The 18,830-nt window shown below is 42.9% G+C and overlaps 1 protein-coding gene across 3 annotated transcripts in view; it reads left to right on the forward strand.

Annotated features, from left to right (window-relative positions):
• The window catches only part of Upp2 (uridine phosphorylase 2), a 36,948-nt gene extending 24,689 nt beyond the window's left edge, over window positions 1–12,259 (forward strand). Inside the window, exons 6-8 of one of the 3 annotated variants that reach the window (XM_076928761.1) lie at window positions 843–989; window positions 1,145–1,279; window positions 10,853–10,961. In XM_076928761.1, coding sequence (XP_076784876.1) covers window positions 843–989; window positions 1,145–1,242 — 245 coding nt within the window. In that variant the 3' untranslated portion in view covers window positions 1,243–1,279; window positions 10,853–10,961. Of the gene's footprint in view, window positions 1–842; window positions 990–1,144; window positions 1,280–9,959; window positions 10,135–10,852 lie in introns of those variants that run through there. The other 2 variants (XM_076928762.1, XM_034496533.2) reach the window with 2 other exon arrangements.
• The last annotated feature ends 6,571 nt before the right edge of the window (window positions 12,260–18,830 follow it).

Here is an 18,830-nt window from a genome sequence, read left to right on the forward strand (position 1 = left end):
TCTGATTGCATAGACCCTCACATTCACATTACCCAGGGCCTCTGAGCCAACCAAGTTTGACTCAGCCTCAATAATGCAGAGGTGTTGGCAGACAGCACTAAGGAGGAGAGAAGAACATGGAAAATCTGGTTGCCAGGATGAAAGCCATGGGGAAGAGGAACAAAGGAAAGGAAGGACTTCCTTCGGGAAGGACTGTGCAAGTAACAGATGGCCGCTAGCTTCCATCCCTGCACTGCTGGGTGAAAAGGGTCGGGATACACACACGGCGAAGGGGTGACATCAGATTGTTCTCCATCTCTTTCTGTGCCCACTGGTTAACCCAGTGAAGTTAAGCAAGGCAGAAGTAATACAAACAATCTGGATGGGAAAACCTGAGTGATGGGGTAGCATGAAGCCCGAGAGTTGTGCAAGGGATACAGCACACACCAGTTGCCTATGTCAGGCCATGTTGGTTGCAGGGACAGTGGCAGTATCCAAACCATTTGCCTCCAGAGCATCACTGAGGTATGAGACCTTTCTCCCCTGGTGTCTCCACATGGCCTGTACCCCTGCCACTGAGCCAGCTGAAGTTCTCCTCAAAGGACAACTTTCTCCGTGACCCCCGTTTCTGATGTCCTCACTGTCCTTCAGAACTGGGGTACTCTGGTACAGACATTCGGCACTGTGTATGAGATGTGAGTCAGGTGCAGCTATGTTGTGTAGTCCTTTGGAGGAAAGAATCCACAGCCAGGTCCCCAGAGGAGGCTCACTCAAGAGGTGGGGACATAAGCAGACAGCCTTCTGAGGATGCTACTACCACTGAGGTGTGACAGCAGTGACTAAATCACTCCATTCTCTTTCAGGCCAAGGTCGCCTGGATGGAGCGTTGTGTTCCTTTTCGAGAGAGAAAAAGCTAGACTATTTGAAAAGAGCGTACAGAGCTGGAGTCAGGAACATCGAAATGGAATCGACAGTGTTCGCAGCCATGTGTGGACTGTGTGGCCTAAGAGGTAAATGTCTTGTGAGTTCTAAGGGCCTCCTCCCCTCTTTCACAAAGGTAACTTATGTTCATTCTTCAGAAGAAGGAAAGGAGGGGGCCCAAACAAATTTTATTTTGTGTTGAACGCATGCCTTACAATTATCCATGCTTGACATTATCTCATAGAGATTTGTGAGCAGGTAGGACACTGCTCCCATCAGGGATATGAGAAAAAGAAGCTCAAGGACCAAAACTCCAAGGGCACCTGCTGGTTGACGTCGTAGCAAGGATTCAACTGCAAGTTCCTTGTTCTCTATCTTGGTATATCTTGGTATATTGATAGTGGGTGCTCCTTTTTTCTTTTTTTTTTTTTTTTTTTAAATCATTGTTAAATTTGTTGAGACAGGATGCAAATGAGAGATTCCTAAAATAGACTATCAGCCATAATTTTAATTAGGGTGGTCAGGAAAAGGTAGGAGAAGAAGGTGCCGTTTGGGAAAGGCCACATGGAAACCTGGGAGGCACGTTCTGGGAAGTGTAAATGTGAAGCTAAATATACCCGGAGCATGCAGGTGTGCTGTAGGAACAGGTGGGGACGAGACTGGGGGGGGGGGGAGGGAGAAATGTGGGGCAAGAGGGAGGGGGAAGGGCAGGTTGCATGTATCACTGCTGCTAAAACTTTGACTGTCTGGAAATTGGAAGGTCCTGGAGAACTCTGAATAGATAAGCTTCGGTCGACTTTCTCTGAAGGCCGAGTTGGGAAGAAGGTAATAGGAACAGAGAGGAAGTGAGAAGGGGATTAAGGGGCCAAAGGCAGCAGCAGTCTAGCAAAGCAGGAAAGGCCACAGTGGGAGCAGAGAGCAGTGGGGTACAGTCACACTCCACACAGTTCAAAGCACAAACCCAACGAGACTTGCTGACAGTTCGATGTGAGCTTTAGAAGAAAGGCAGACCCTAAGGCGTCCCCGAAGAGTGAGCTTATCACACCTGGGACAGACGTGTTTAGGTGAGGATTTGGTGGCTGTGACTTGCAGATGGGTGTCAGGTGAGCAGTTGGACTTAAGACTCTGGGGCTCTGATAAAAGGTTTGGACTGGGGGAGTAAGCTTATATGTTGATAGTATAATGTGGCATTTGAAGCCCATACAGTAGCTGAGGTACAAATGGCATAGACATGGACAGAAAGAGATCAAAGCTAAAAGTTAGGGAGATGAAGAAGACCAAGGTGGAGTGACCAGTGACGGCACCAGTACACCAGGAAGGTATTCTCTGCTACCCAGAGAACAAAAATGTCACAGAGAAAAAAAAAAAATCCTGATTTCTAACATCCATTCTTACAGTCAATCCACTTCCTTATGTATGTAATAAACACTGTGCATGTGATAACATGTCTGAGAATACATGTTGGGATTAGAGAGAGTCCATAGGAGATTAATTGCAGAGACATTATCTTACATGTGCATGACAGACTGTACCATCTGGTGAAGAACCACAAGTTCCTTCTCGTGCTGTTTAGGTTTTCTGCTTTTCTGTGTATGTGTGTGACGTGCACGTTTGCATGTGTATGGACACATATGTATGAGAATACACGCCACGTGGAAGCTGGAGGTCAGGAATCATCCTCGTTGGCTCTTCTACCTCAACCAAACCCAAGCTCAATGACATGGCTTAGTCCTGCTGGCCAGCCCGCTCTGGAGAATACTTTTTCTCTGTTTCTGGAGGCTACAATTTCAGGCAGGTCTACACCCTTACTAGGCATTTGGTTAGGTTTGCATAGCAAGTGCTTTGACCACTAAGCCATCATCCTAGACACCATCCCCGTGCTTTTTGTTTGATGGCAAACTCATCGTGAATGCCTACTTTCAGAGAAACTATAACCCTAACCAATGAGCAAGAGTGGGGCAGTTTGACCTTGCTTGAGCTGCAATGAAAAAAAAATTCTGCTCCAAGAAAGGCTTTCTGAGGTTTCCCTATTATCAAAACAAGTGACCACTTGACTCACATCTCTGCTAGTGTGTAAATGAGCAGATTTTGGTAACCAATATAGTCAAGTATCAAATGCTGAGCCAATAGGCTGCCAGGTATAAGTGTGGTGGTGATCATGAGTTCCTTCTGTAAAAGTTATCTATTGGCCCCCAGGGAATACTGTAGGCTTGTGAATCCTGGATCTTGTCTTTGTCTTTTGAGGATCCTTTGGCTTTCCGTCCTGTGGCAGATCTCATGACCTCGTTCTTACCTGCACCTGCAGATATCCCTGCTTCATAACTTGCCTTTCTTGATCTTTCTACAGCGTTCTCGCTGCTGCTGCTGCTGCTGCTGCTGCTGTTGGAGCTTCTGGCTGCTGGTTTCAGCGTCTATGCAGGTCTCTCTCTCTCTCTCTCTCTCTCTCTCTCTCTCTCTCTCTCTCTCTCTTTCAAGTCACTGCTGCAGTCTCCATTTCATCAGACCCCTTTCAGCTGCCAACACACACACACCAAAGGCTCCACTCTGCAGCTCTGTAGCTTATCCAAGTATTGCTGTGTGAATGTCTTCACAGTCACGAGACTGTTGATCTACCCAGGACATCACTGTTTTAAAAGATGGGTTTCTAGCAGATTGGCTCTGGAAGATCAACTCTCAGGGGCCAAAGGCCCATGGGCAGGTTGCTATTTTCCCCTCATCCCTTCCCGGTGGTAACGCTTGGACACTGGCAAACAACCTTCATTAACTTTAGCTCATTTAATGTCTCACTTGGTGTGAGCCAGGAAAGCTTTGGGGGAAGGGCTGAGGACGCAAGCACATTCTGCTGTTCTAGCAGAAAATCAGGAAGGACATGAATGACAAGCAGCACGGAGATGTCTCACCTGGCCCCAGAGTCCAGGATCCATGGGTTTCCATCTCACAAGACCTGACTACCCTCCACAGTACTAACCCATCCACCCTTACTCTCAAGGGTGCCTTCTCTGGTGGCCATTTTGGTCTTTTTATACTACAAAACAGCGGAACAACCAACATGAATTCACACCCATGTGAGAACTCACACAGTTTCTGCCTTCAGATAACATCTATCCTGTGTTAACACCACTCCTCTATAAACTACAGTCTAACTCAGAGGACTAAGTCACAGAGTTAGCACCCTTGCAGAGACAGTCATTCTGCATCTGCCTGGCCCGGGGAGGCTTTGTGTCCATGTAGCTCAGCTCTCACCTTCACAATGAATGTGAGACTTGGTCTCTCAGAGGACCACTCTATGACTACACAAGCCCAATCACTCATATTTACATCATGTATTTGACTTCTATGTTGCATATCCAACACTATATTGCTTATTATATTAACTGATGTATTAACTTATGTATGGCTTTATAGAGTGCATGCTCTACTGTGCTTTCTGTTGCTGGGAGACAACACTCTGACAAAAAGCAACTAGGGGATGAAAGAGTTTATCTAGATGCCTTTCACTTCCACACCAAAGTTCGTCATTGAGGGGAGTCGGGCCCTGTGATGCTTACTGGGTCGCACCCCCTGGCTGGTTCAGCCTGTTTTCTTATACAACTGAGGACCATCTGCTTATAGATGGCACTTCCTACAGTGATCTGGACTATCCTGTATCAGTCATTAATCAAGAAAATGCTTCATAAGCATGCCATAGGCCAATGCGATGGAGACAATTTCTCTGCTGAAGGTTCCTCTTCCCAGCTGACTCTAATTTGTTTCAAGTGACAAAAACTGAATCAACACAGTGCATAAGGGTATTGTGATGTGACTCCAGAAGAACAGGGACTTTGCTGTTGCTCCCTGCCCAGCACCTAGAATAATGCCTGCCATATGGGAACGCAGTAACTCTTTGCCGAGTGAATGAATGTAAGGAATGGCGATGAGACTATACTTGACCCTGGAAAATGGCCATAGAAAGCCAGATCCTTCGCTATCAGGTTACATGAGTAGTTCAGAATTGTTTGAAGGATGGGAGCCAAGAGTATCTCTTGCTGTTAGATCTCTGCAACCCTGCAGTCCCCGAGTCAGCTGTTATTTGTAGGTGAACAAACTGCCTGGAATAGGGCCACCAATATCCATCTGTCACTGCTGTTCTTTTGCTCATTGTCCCCAACAAATGTATTAGGGGATCCAGCAGCACCTTAACAAAGATCTGGGTGAGGAAACAGTGAACATCACGTCACCTCAGGTCAGAAAGCTGTGCCTTCAGAGCAATGCAAAACTGGACGGCAGAAAAGCAACATGGTGGCTAGTAGGTACATTCCTGTGATGTGACTATCCCTGTCTTACAGTGAAATTTACTTCAATTAAGCCCCTGGCTGCTGATCAAAGATGATAACCGTCTCCGGCTATGAACTTGTGATAAATATATTCAGCCTGCATCTAGTTTTTATAGATAGAAATGCCTTTTGACACAAAGTTACACAGCAATATATAAAACCTAATATTTGCCTAAGAGGAGGCTCTATGCAAGTCCTTCTTAATGTTTTTAGTTGCCTGCAACTCACTGCAATTTTTCTTTAGAGTAAAGGAAGAATTCCATGTTATTTCTTTCGACAGCTACTTGTAACTTAGGGAGGTATTCATTCTTTAGAGAATTAACTCTGAAACTAAAAGGAAACAGAAACTCAACTTAAATTCAACTTTTTAAAGTCTTCTGTGGCTGTTCCCAGTCATGAAGGATCTCGCTGTCTGGAACCTGCATGGTGACCATTGATGAAGCCCAAATGACGTTATCTCAAAAATTAATGATTATTTTAGTTTTGTAGCTAGAGTATTTATTTCTTAATCCCAAGATAGAAGTAAATCATTTAAAAAAAAAAAACTGTTCCACACAGATAATTGGCAACCACTTGCAGCTCTCCTCACCTTCACAAGAGGAACAGTGGCCAAGGGTTCCTTAACTCTCGAACCTTCTCCCAGCTAAGTCTCTGGGCTGGAATTTGACCTCAGTTCTGTGTGTCTGAGTTTGCTGCAGAAACACTGCTGCCTCTGGCAGGAGCCTCTCTATAAAAACACAAGGCTAGGGGTGGCGGGAGTGTGTGTGTGTGTGTGTGTGTGTGTGTGTGTGTATGTGTGTTCTAGACCAAAAAACCAAAATGGGCACCATGCAAAATCAGAGGCCAGTTTTGTGCTGTAAACATTGTGAGCAGATAGTCACCTTGCTTCAGCAAACAAACCGTAAGGACTGGGTGATCCCAAGAGTTAGTGCTAGAGTCCAATACAAGTTCAGCAGACACTCAGTGATAGTGCATAGCCATGCCATGGCAATTCAATTTTGAGTCTTAAGAATCAGGTATAAATGAGAAGTTAACTTGTTACTCTGTTAAGTGGTTATAGTGAGGCATTATCATCTGGCTCAAGCCGGTCTTGGACTTGAGATTCTTTGCCTCAACCTCCCAAACTCTGTGATTATAGTTGTGTGTGTTACCCCACCAAACCTTACAGTGTGTTTTTCATTGATTAATAACCATGCAAGTTCCAATATTTGTATAGCCTGTACAATGATCGAATTGGGTTAATTAGCGTATCTATCTCCTCAAACATTTTCCTAATTTTTGAGATGAAACATTTAACATCCTGACATTTAGCTATTTGGGGTCTGCTAATTTGACAAAGACAAGATTTAAAAGAATACTTTGCAATGTTTTAATGTACTTTAATGAAAGCCAATGTAGTTTGGGTTGAGTGGCTTTAATTCTAAGCCTAAGTGTCTCTCACCACTGCCAACACATTGTATGTGTGGCTGGCACAGCCTGTACTGGCCTCTCTTTGCTATGGCACTAAGACCAGAGACCAGGCCTAGAATCTCAAGCTCCATTGCCTGTGCTTCCAAGACATCTTTGTTTCATGGCCCAGCACGCAGGAGAATATTGCAGCCCAGCACTGATGCTAGGCCTCCTCAGGGGTAACAACATGGTCTTCCTACTGACAAGATGATGTGAGGCCTGAGATGGAAACTGGGGGCTTGGAATGCCTTGGAAAGACAACCTCGTCTGAGAGGATGAAGCCAGGTCTAGAGAGAATAACTGAGCAGCCTAAGGCAACAGATAAGCAAGAACAAGGATGGATGAGATCTGACATCACTGCCTTCCCACAGATGCTTCCTTCACACAGTACCACAAACTGGCAGATACTCTTGAAAGATGATGTGTGCACACCTGTACTGGAGAAAACACTAGTAACAGCTTTCAGTGGAAAAGGAATGTTCAAACAGTATTTAAAACAAGAGAAAAAGACCAAGAGGTGGTTATGTAAGGGAGTATGTATTCCTAGGAGCCTCAATATCAAAGACACTGCCCAGGAATCCAATGTAAACAACTGGATTTAGTTCTGGGCTTCTGGGTGAAAAACGAAAACACACTGTGTTATTCAGCTCACCTTATATAACGAAAGAAAGCATTTGAGGTGTTTTCTTCTTTTGTTTGCTTTGGCAAAGCTTTATCCAAATGTTAAACTTTACCCAATTATTAAACTTGTGGGATGGTCAGATCTGCTGTAAAGGAAGCATCTTTAGTGACATTTTCATAAGAGATCCAGGACAATCAAAGAATGGAATGTGAATGCTCCAGCTAATTGGGGGGTTAGGGTCTAGTTATGTACATTTGTGGAAACTTTGTTTGCTTCAAGAGCGGAGCTGGAGTCTTTAGTTTTCAGAGAGTTCAGTCAAAAAGACCTGCTTTCTGTAAGTATTTACTGTCTCCTCCCCTCTCCCACCTGCACTCTGTTTAGCGTGTCTGGAATGTAACCTATGAATCTGAATTTCCTGCAGTCTCTGGCTCAAACACAGGTGGCCAGCATACCAAGTTTTGAGAGACATGAACATACAAGGAAGTTATTTGAATGTCCCTGGCCCTGCAGGCCCCTCTGAATGTCAACTTTTCTCCCTGCTTTGTGATAGGTGGTTCAATGGCTTGAGATCAAAGTCTCAGAGGAGAGACAGGAAGTGGAGAGGCTTTGGGTGAATGATGGCTTGATTCTAGTGTCTTCTACAGGAGGCAGACCAGAATGAAAGTGTGTTGGCTTTGTAAACTCAAATGTTGGGGAACAGCAGATTGGGTGGGAGAAAGCAGAGGTTGAGGATAAGGAGAGAGAGAAGCCTGGCTGGGAGCTGCAGCACCAACCTCTGCTGTTCTCCTATTCCTCCAACAGCCAGCTCATTTGCTTGCTGCTGTGTGCGTGGGTGTTGGCTCCCAGCCCTGTTATCTTTGTCCCCCCCCCATTAATGCAAAACCTTGCTGGAGGTTTGATCTGAACCAGAGACGTGCTGCTAGCAGAGCAGAGGGCTGCGGGGAACCTAAAGGATTTAATGTATGAGCTTTGAGGCCCTGGGTCCCCAAAATTATCTACAGATATTTTGTATGCATAGAAATACAGGTAGTTTTTTTTATGCAGAAAAAGACACAGTGGCAACTTTCCTCAGCTTCTGGAAGAGGCCATAAAAGATGCCAAAGGGCTGAGAATCGCTAGGCATTACTGCCTGGGCTCAGAACACAGTAAGCTCTGCCTTAGAGCTGTGTGTTCCCATTACATTCCTCCTGGGTCAGGTACCTGACCATGTTCTTGGTGACAGCTAGGTCACCAAATGTCCCTCTGGCCCCAGGAACTACCCTCCATGCCTAATCTAAGGATTATGGAAGCAAAATCACAGGCTTTTTGACAGGTTGTTTTGAGTAATTAGTCCCTTTTATTTGCTCATGGAAGTAGGTAGGTGACAAGATGATTATAAGCTGCTTGTTAGGGGGCTCTCCAGGGTGGAGGAAGCAAAGCCAGAGTTGCTGTTACTCGCTCTCTCCGGATTTGACCTTGCCCTTGAAATTCAAGGAAAACATTCTGCTTGGTGCCTGCTTTGTGGAGAGTACAGAGCACAAGTCCCTTTTATCCTTCTGCCAAGTGAGGGACCGGAGCTGGACTCTGAACACTCCCTGCATCTGCCAGCCACATCAACACTTCACAGTCCTGCTGCTCATTAACTTAAAAAGCATGGGGAGTGCTAGCTCACAGCTTTCTTGTTTAGCTGTTCAGCTGAGTTGCTTTACAACAAAGTAAGTGGGTTTTGAGTAAAAAGGGTCCTAGGTGATGGAATATTCGACTTTTCTGCAGTTGAGTATTTTCATTGGTTTTTACTTGACTGTAAGCATCAGTTTGCTGAGCAGATCAGGGCAAGTCCTAGCAGTTCACCATATACCAGCTCAGGAGAGGTGGTGGCACACGCCTTTAATCCAGCACTTGGGAGGCAGAGGCAGGCGGATTTCTGAGTTCGAGGACAGCCAGGACTACACAGAGAAACCTTGTCTCAAAAAAAAAAAAAAAAAAATGTATTGAGTCTATGGAAGAGACTGGTATTCACTAGCATTCACTAAGGTTCATTCACAACAGCCACCATTATAAAATCGACCGAAGTGGTCATCAGTGGACAGCCATATAAAATGGGACACTCCTGTTTTCCAATGAAGATAATTTGGGTATTTGTGACAACACAGATAAACACTGAAGACGTTGTGCTAAGCAAAATAAGCCAGGCATCAGAAGAAATCCTTCACAGTCTCATTCATGTATGGAATCTATAAACCTCAAATTTATAGGACTAGAGACTAGAGTTCTAGCTACAAGAAGCTGGAGAGTGGAAGTTTGGTGGAGTGGGAAATGTTGGTTGAAGGGTACAAAGTTGCACTTAGAGGAACAGATGTAAATATACTAATACATTTTGTGAATACTGTTGATAATAATGTATATATCTTAATATCTAAATGAGTACATTTTAATTGCCATTATGGAAAGACATGTGTGAGAGCATCAATGCACAGGTTAGATTGACTAAATCTTTCTATAATGTATATACATATTGAAATGCTTCATTGTGCCCCTAAGTATGTATAAGTACCATTTATCAATGCAAAGTAAAAATTTATAAGATAGTGTGCACTCTTGTGATTATGGTATACTTTTTCCTAAATCTCCAGATGAAGTCTGCAGCAGTGAGCCGAGTAATATATATTACCAATTCTACTTCTTTGCCCAAACAGGTTGCTAATGTCCACAGAGCTGATACCCTCTTCGGTAATACACTTTTAGATGCCGAGGGAGATTAGCTCACTGTTATCAATCCTAAGTGCTCACCACGGATGCCATTATAAACAGGCACATTCCTTGGGATCCAAGACGTGATGTGAAATTGATAATAAAAATCAGTACAGTATACATTTTTGTTTCTGTCTGAATTTTTCTAATAGAAGAAATCAAAGATACTTCCCTTGGGTCCCGTGTTCTTTCTCACACGTTTTTGTTGTTTTGTTTTGCAACACATTATTTCCCTCACTCTTTGGAAATTAAATGCTGTGCTTGTCCTTTCCTGTGCCCGAGACTTATGTTCAAGCATTTGACTTGAGACCTTAAATGTTGTAAGAATCAGTGTTCACCTTTATAGGTATTTTTTTTTTCTAGCCAGCATCCCATAACTGGGTCATTGCTGTTTGTCTCATTCAACCTCAGCAAGCACACTTATGTACTGCACCAAGGAATAAAGCATCACTTGAGATGTATCCTCAAAAAGGAAGAGCCTCAGCTCAGCTCTGAGGAGAAACATTGACAGCCCAGAGGTTTGTGTGCCTTGGGTGTTCTGGCCTGAGCAGAGTGGTTTCCTTAATCTAGTACATGTCAGAGAAAAGGGTCAAGAGGGATTTTAATACTTTCAGTTAACTAATTTAAATGAGTCTTGGAAGGAATATGGAAGGAAGGAAGGAAGGAAGGAAGGAAGGAAGGAAGGAAGAAAGGAAGGAGTTAAAATGCAGCAGATTGCATCTACATTATGGGGAAACCATTTAAAATGTGCATGTTGAGAATGTAAGTGCTATAGACTACTATCCTGTAGAACGGATCAGCACATTCACTTCACTAACCATATGGCTTTCCTTACTAGCTGCTGTGGTCTGTGTGACACTTCTTGACAGACTCGAGAGTGACCAAATCAATTTGTCCCATGATGTCCTGGTGGAATACCAGCAACGACCACAGCTCTTGATCTCAAATTTCATCAAAAAACAACTTGGACTTTGTGACCAGATATCATAACTCCGAATCCCACCCCTCTCCTGGGAGCTAGTACATACAGCTGCAATGACAGAGCCGTGTGTTGTTTATAACATTTTTATGTAATTCTCATCCTTGGGCTAAAATCATAAAAGTTTTTTTTTATGAAATCTTTTATCTTAAAGTTCAATTTATTGTAAGAGAATTTAATACCCATGTGAAATTAAATTCAAATTCCATTTTGGAACAAGTTAACAAAAGCAGTCTAATAATTAATATTTTAAACTCATGAAATGTGACATTTGGAGTTTCACATGCAGCATTAATTAAGCTTACATCAAAATAGATGAGCCATTTGTAGATGGTTCCCAGTTGCTTGCTGAAGCAGATCCAGAAGTGTATGTTAGGATGGTGTCAGCACTTCTAGGTGTTGGACAAGTGACAAAAAATGATCATGCACATTCAAAATATTTACAAAAATGTGTCAGTGTAATATAGGCCAGTATGGAAGAATTATCCTTGGGGAAATATGGCAATCCCTTTTCTCCTATCCTTGTACAGTTTCCGTACGCACAGAATTGAATTAGAGGCTTATGAATGTATGTCCTGTGAGAATCACAGAACGTCATAGTTTGAGATCACGCTTTTTTTTTTTCAAATGAAAACCATCGGTAATGCAAAAACCTTTATTTCCCATCCCCCGCCCCGAAATCATAAGTGACTCGATTGCCTTCTCATAATCATTTTATTTCTATAAGAAAATATGTCATGAGAAAGCCCCATTTGTTTCAATAAGAACTGAATAAGCTGCAGAATTAGTTAACCAAATTTAAACTTGAAATCCAGATAGTGACAGAATCCTTCTGTGTAACTTTGAGGCAGGTCTCTTTCAGAGCCTTGCACCTAAGCCTCCCCTGGTTGACCTCGGGAGGCTGCAATGCTCCAGAGGCTCCAGGAATTGACCCACCTTCAAGGTTCTTTTGAACATTTAGAAATTGGAGAGACTGGTTGGGGTAAGAGTGGAGGAGGTCTTACAAACTAGTATGTAATGATATATATATATATATATATATATATATATATATATATGGTTGTGGAACGAATAAAATGTATCTCTCACCATGGTGCAGAAACCTGGATCATTTGTCCGTTGTTGTATGTGGTTGAATGGATGCTCAAGGCAGGATTCCCTGCTGGAGACAGCAGGTTCCAGGCTGTCTGAACTGGCCTGTGCCTCTGACAAGGATGGATTTTTTTTCTTTCAAGCAGTGGTAATAAAGGATCCCCTAAAAGGTGATTTGGTTTGTGAACTTTGTGTGGCAGCAAGAATGCTTGGAGTGCATCTTCCCAGGCCTCCCAGTAATTGACCATCAAACACAAACATCTGAACTCCAATATCGAAGGGCAAGGCAGGGGAACATCCACTTGCTTAGCCGCATTTTTTCCCTTGACTTCCTATTTTGTTCAGTGGAATCCACTTCAAAGCACTTCAGAAAGCTTTTGGGTTGAACTTTTATCTGGCTGTCCTTGACAGTCTTGTTTGCTCTCTGCCTTGCCTTGAAAAGGAGAGATTCTGAGAACGACATGAATGAAATAGTTACCACTTAACCTTCCTGTTGCTTCCTGACCATGGGTGTGCTAACGTTTTCCTTGCCAGCTCAGTAGTCCCTATGTCAGCAAATAGTGTCTGGCCGGATACCTGAAAAACTACTTTGAGGAATCTGTCTTCCTCATTCCATCCTTCAAAACAGCATTGGGCCATATTAGGGTCTGTTAGGAAAACCTTTCAAAAACATCGCCTGAGGCCTCACTCAGACCAACTTAGCAGGACTCACAGAGAGTGGGCAGGTCTGTGGTAAAGCATAGCTGGGAAGACAGCCATTGATTTAGAAGAATGTGTTCTGCGGGTGCCCCTCCAGCTTTACTGCTAAACGCCTTTGAACCACTCTCCACTGAAGCAGTTGTCAGAAGAGCAACTCCTTGAAGCCAGGAATCCTATCTCAATCCCTTTATATGTCAGCCTCTGACTGATGCATAGTAAGGCTGGATGTATTAAGCATATATGTGTACATTATTGCCTAAACATATTAATAATATAAGAATCTTATATAAGTCAAGAATACCTTGAGATAGAGCCATTTCTATAGGGATATATGCCGGCACTTAATAATTCTCACGGCTTCTACAAAGGCTGCAGCTTTAGAAACATGGTGTTCAACTAATTTTGCTAACAGGCATCACATGTTGGGTAGAAATGAAAACTTGAGTAAAAGATAAATGGCCTCCATTGCTTGCCTCCAAGGCACAAGTTCTGTCTTTTGTCGTGGAAGGAAATTAAAATTGCCTAACACGTACTGAGTTTCGTAAAGCCATACTGTTCCTCTGCAGGATCCAGCATGCCTCTGGACATATCATAAGGAGACAGTCTGAAGATCTGGCCTACAATCTTTATATCAGATTTAGAGCTAAACAAACTGATCTTGCTAATAAGTTTTCTTTTGGTTCCCTTTAAAAGTTATAATATATATACATATGTAATATATGTGTGTGTGTGTGCTTCTCGCATGTGTGTCTGCACACACAGGCACATACACACATCCGTCATTCCTTTAGGACTCTTTATCTTTTAGAAATCCTAAAATAATAGCAGGGTCCTCATGACAATGTCTCCTAAAATGAATATCTGGAAGAATTTATAACTTCAGTCTGCTTCCTTACTCACTTCCCAGCGATCCCCCCACTTCTGATGCATTCTGTCCAGTCGATACCATTCAATATAGAATCAACTTAACATTTATGTTTCTACAAGAGGAGCATAGCAATTTCCCCTTAAGAACAAACCCCACCATTTAACTGCTTTTTCTTCTGAAACATTAAATGTAATATTAATAATATTTTATGAGTATCAAGTAGTTTTAAATTTCATTAGGCGAAAAACCTTGAAACCAGGATCATATATTTTGTGGAGAATTGGTCTAGAATTACCCTGCCAAATAGTAATTTAGGATTGTGCCTGTTTTTCTCAGAATTCAGGTTTTCTATGAAAATATCTTATCTTCGCTCAAAGCCTAATTGTTAACATCTTGAAGCACTACATCTATTCCAGGGTAATAAAAATTATCCAAGTCCTCCATTCCTGTCCCATCTTCCATTAGACCATAAAGAACAGATCTTTAAAAATATAGGTTATACTTTTTCATTTGAGAGCAAAGCCACCTTGGAGTTACACCCAACCCCTGCCTCACTCCCCTCCACCCACATTACAAACCACAAAACAATGATAAAATAAGAGCAAGAAGATAGGTTAGAGAGATGGTTCCGTGGTTAAGAGCACTGACTGCTCTTCTGAAGGTCCTGAGTTCAATTCCCAGAAACTACATGTTGGGTCATAACCATCTGTAATGGGATCTGATGCCCTCTTCTGGTGTGTCTGAAGACAGCTACAGTGTACTCACATGCATAAAATAAATAAATCTTAAAAAAAAGAAAGAGCAAGAAGACTGTCAGGCAGGGCCTCACTTTGGACAAAAGGTCAGCGTGATCATCATGTACCTACTGTACCTCACCGGCTGCTTGTCAGCACCATCTGCCTTCTTTCCCTGGAGATTCCAAAAGGCTCAAGCCAAATAAAACTATTTCTATGATTGTTCTAAGGTTTTAATGGCATGGGCTCCAAGGAAGCAAGCAAAAGGGCAGAACAAACAAATACGCGTCTTAAGAACCGATGCTTGTAAGAAACAGGTTAGATACCAAGAGACAGCAAGACAGTCGCTTCAGTTAAGCAATGACAGCCGTGTATACTTACTTGAAGCACTAAGACTGACATGGGAATCATTGTAAAAAGAAAGAAAAAGACCGGAGTGACTATGTACATATGAGAGGGTTTCTTGAACAAAGTGAGCATTTGAGATGAACTTTACTTAAGGACTAATTTTGGTGAGAACTCCGTGCAAGGTGATAACAACAGATAAAAAGTAGAAGACGGAAAAAAAGGCTGACTCCTCCCTGGCCGGATCTGGACAGGCAATTTGGGTTATATGTTCTATAAGGAGACTGGACTTACTGTGCTGGCAAATGATGGGGGGGGGGGCACAGTTACTGACAGGTGTATAGTAGGAGCAGTCAGGTGTTTGTCAAGGGGAGATGGAGGAGGGAGGGAGAGTGGGAGATAGGAGCCTTCAGCAAGAACATTTGCCTGAGTTCAGGGGACTAAGACTGGGCCACCTACATCTCATAATACCCAAAGGGAGAAAGATTAGATAACACCTCCAAATTCATTACTGTTGCTGTTTACATTAGCTAACACACACACACACACACACACACACACACACACACACACACACGACAGAACAAATGGCTTCAAATTGTCACTTTATAGGTCAGTTTCTCCGTTTCAGAATAAAAATCTTTTTCATGTAAAGATGATACATTTCCAAAGTCTCCTCTTGCTGAGAGGCCACAGAGGGTCCAAATGTGACAGAGCTAGGCCACCAGATGTGGAAGAGAATGGTGTTTAAAGCGCTGATGAGTGAGAGATGCCAGTGATGATGTCAGCGTCTCTGAGGTAGAGACTCTGGCAGCAACTTGACTAACACAAAATTAGCTTTACAAACACTGTATGCATAAAGCACAGCTTATTAAACAGTGAACTCTCAGGGACATTTTGATGCATGCTGCAAGGGGGCTGAACCTCTAGCACATTGTGCTAAGTGAAAAAAGCCAGCCACCAAAGAACAAATATTGATATAGGACGTTCTTAGCGTAATCAAATTCAGAAAAAAAAAGCAGGTAGAATAGCGGTGTTGGGCCTGAGGGGAAGAGAAAGTGGGATTCTTGCTGAACAGATACAGGTTTCTCATTTTGAAATAGTAAAAGATCTAGAGGTTGTGACGATGGTTGGAAATGAATGTAAATGTGCAGAAAAGGTTGGATGATAAAAATGGCTCAGCGAGTGTTGCACATACACACACACATCTGCATACACACGCACATGCATATGTACATAATGGAAAGATATACTGCTATGAGTAAAAGGTTCAATCTTTTTGGTGTTTTTTTTTTTATAATAACCACTAGCATTACAGATTTCTAGGGAGAGAGTTCATGTCTTATTTTCATACCTGGGAACTGGTATATATATCTACATGTCAAACAAATGGCTCTGAGATTAGGCTGGGGACCAGAGCAAACAGGCTGGGTCCCAGCAGGGAGAATGGACCAATATCTACTTCTGATACATCAAGGTGTCTGCAAGGAGCCTTGAGCTTTGAGTCAGAGAGCCCTAGACCTCTGGCTCAATATAATATATCCGACCGAAGTCATTGTTCAAGGTATAATTCATCAGAGGTAGGAATTCTGATATGACTTGCGTATCAGCAGCTATCAGAGGGGATGATTAAATCTAAACAACTCACTGGAGAAAACAAAGGAGAAAGGCATCTGAGACTATTTCTACGGGATCAATGTCTGTGGGTTTAAATGAAATTTCCCTGTGCCAGCCCAATTTGTATCATTCTTGGTACAAATGCTTTTAGTCTCACCGACGACGGTAAAAAGCCACCTAATAAAACAGCTTCTCTTTTCCGGCTGTCATTTTATGTGAGATTCAGTGGGACCAAATGTACTGCCAGAGGAGGACAGAAGCTGGTGTTAAGAAAAGGAAGTCAGTGAAAAAAAAAAATGGCTGAAGGGGTGGGGTGAGAGGAAGAGAGTCACAGGGAAGAGGATGGTTATAAAAAGGCATCCGGAGAAGGACCAACTCTACAGGGTCCTGAGGGTGGAGCCTACGAACATCTGCGCAAGGTGGAGCCTACGAAGGTCTGCAAAAACACACGGAATGCTGTTGGAAGTGAATCAAAGAATTGGGGGGGGGGGGTGGATTTAAAGATAGAACTGAGGCCTGAGGGTATTTCTGTAGACAGGAGGCCCCTTGTCTGGGGAAGTGAAATGCTGGCTGTGGGGACACAACAGAACCCATCTGCTGCCTGCACAAGAGACAGACGCTTGGAATGTAGTTTGTCCCTGCCTGGTAACCAGAAGAGGAATGGAGGGTCTAAGAAGGCCCAGCTCGGTGCCTTACATCTGACTTGGAGTTTGAGTTTGCATTTCAGGGACTCCCATTGTGAAATATAGACAGAAAATGTCGTTTGAAGTCAGAAACATCCCTGGTTTTCCTGGTATTAAAAAACAAAACAAAACAAAACACGCAAACATGTGGGAAAGCAAACATACTGAAGTGGAAAGGAAGCCCCACCAAACAAGAGGTCTCCAAAGGAGGCCTGAGGTTCTAAAACCGAGACCCAGAGAGTGACTGCCAGAGAAAAGCTTTAAAATGATAAGGCTAAAGCAACTGAGACCCAGAAGGAGAGGCGGGAAAAGAGAAGCGAGCACAAAGGATGCTGGTGATGCTGGTGATGCTGGTGATGCTGGTGATGCTGGTGATGCTGGTGATGCTGGTGATGCTGGTGATGCTGGTGATGCTGGTGATGCTGGTGATGCTGGTGATGCTGGTGATGCTGGTGATGCTGGTGATGCTGGTGATGCTGGTGATGCTGGTGGTCCCAACAGCCAGGCACTGGCTGCGTGCTGAAGAGCCTTCTACATGCACTGAACAGATTAACACATTTAATCCTTTCAATACGATTCGTACATGTACATGAGATAGTCTTCCAACGTGTATATGAAGAAATAGGACAAGGGAGGCTAAGTAATTTACCTCAAGTTGCAGAATTATTATCAATACAGGGTTATTTATTTATTTATTTATTTTGGCCATCATAGATGGTCTTAAGTATTATATTAATCCAGGGACCAAACTTCATTTTAAAATAAATTTCGAAATTATATATTTAAAAAAAATTGTAATCTTAAAGACTAATTCGCAAGTAAGTTAAAAATCAGATTGGGCAGAACTAAAACAAGAGTGGTGATGGGTGTGTCCGAGCTGAGGAAGTCTGAGGCCCAGAGAGAAGCAAAGTGACAGAAGCCAAGAGACAGTAAAAGGAGAAGAACCATCGGTGTCTGAAGGAGTCCCAGGGATGTGGTCCAGGGATGCAGTCCAGCCTCTGCTATCCATCCAGAGGCAGTCCTTTTTCTCCCTTCAGGACAAATACCCGTCCCTTCTCCCTCTTCCCTGTCTCCTGTCTCTTGTTTCCTGCCCTCTGTCCCTCTGGGATGAATAAATCTCCTTTGTGCTGTGAACTTGGTCTTACTTTTCCTTACATATCAGAGCGTCAGATTAACATAGTGTTTATACAATGTCACAGAAGTGAATTCAAATTGCCTGTAAAATTGTTTACAAATATTAAGAATTTTAGGCATATGTGGTGCTAAGCAGTATTGGCGTATCAGGGGAAGTGTGTAAACTAGAAGGGAAATAAGACAAGTAAACTTTTCTATGTATAAAATCATAAGTTCTCCGAGGAGAAAAAGATATGTGCTAAAATTAGCGAGGATTGCGGTATCGTTAGAAACATGCATTGGTCATGTGGGATGACTTTAGGTAGTGGCAGTGGACTGTGTATTTCAAAGAAGCAAGAAAAGAAGGACTTTTACAGTTATCATGAAATAATTGACAAGTGTTTTCCGACATTAAAATCCTTACCGTAATTGAACATCAGACAATTATTTTCATGCATTGAAATACTTAATGGCAGTCATAAAAATAGACAGTCTGGAGGCTGCCTTTGTGGTGTGTGGTAGAAGAAGAAAGTCAGAACAAAACAAAAACAGAATCTTCCAACATCAAGGTGAGAGGACATCAAGGTTCAGAAACCCGCAATGGTGGCAAGACACCAGAAAAGTGGAAGGAAATAAACAGGAAATGCTTGGTCAGGAAGCTAAGGCGAGCACAGAGCTTGCTGTGT

Source organism: Arvicanthis niloticus, chromosome 2 (genome assembly GCF_011762505.2).
Source record: "Arvicanthis niloticus isolate mArvNil1 chromosome 2, mArvNil1.pat.X, whole genome shotgun sequence".
Taxonomy (NCBI): Eukaryota; Metazoa; Chordata; class Mammalia; order Rodentia; family Muridae; genus Arvicanthis; species Arvicanthis niloticus.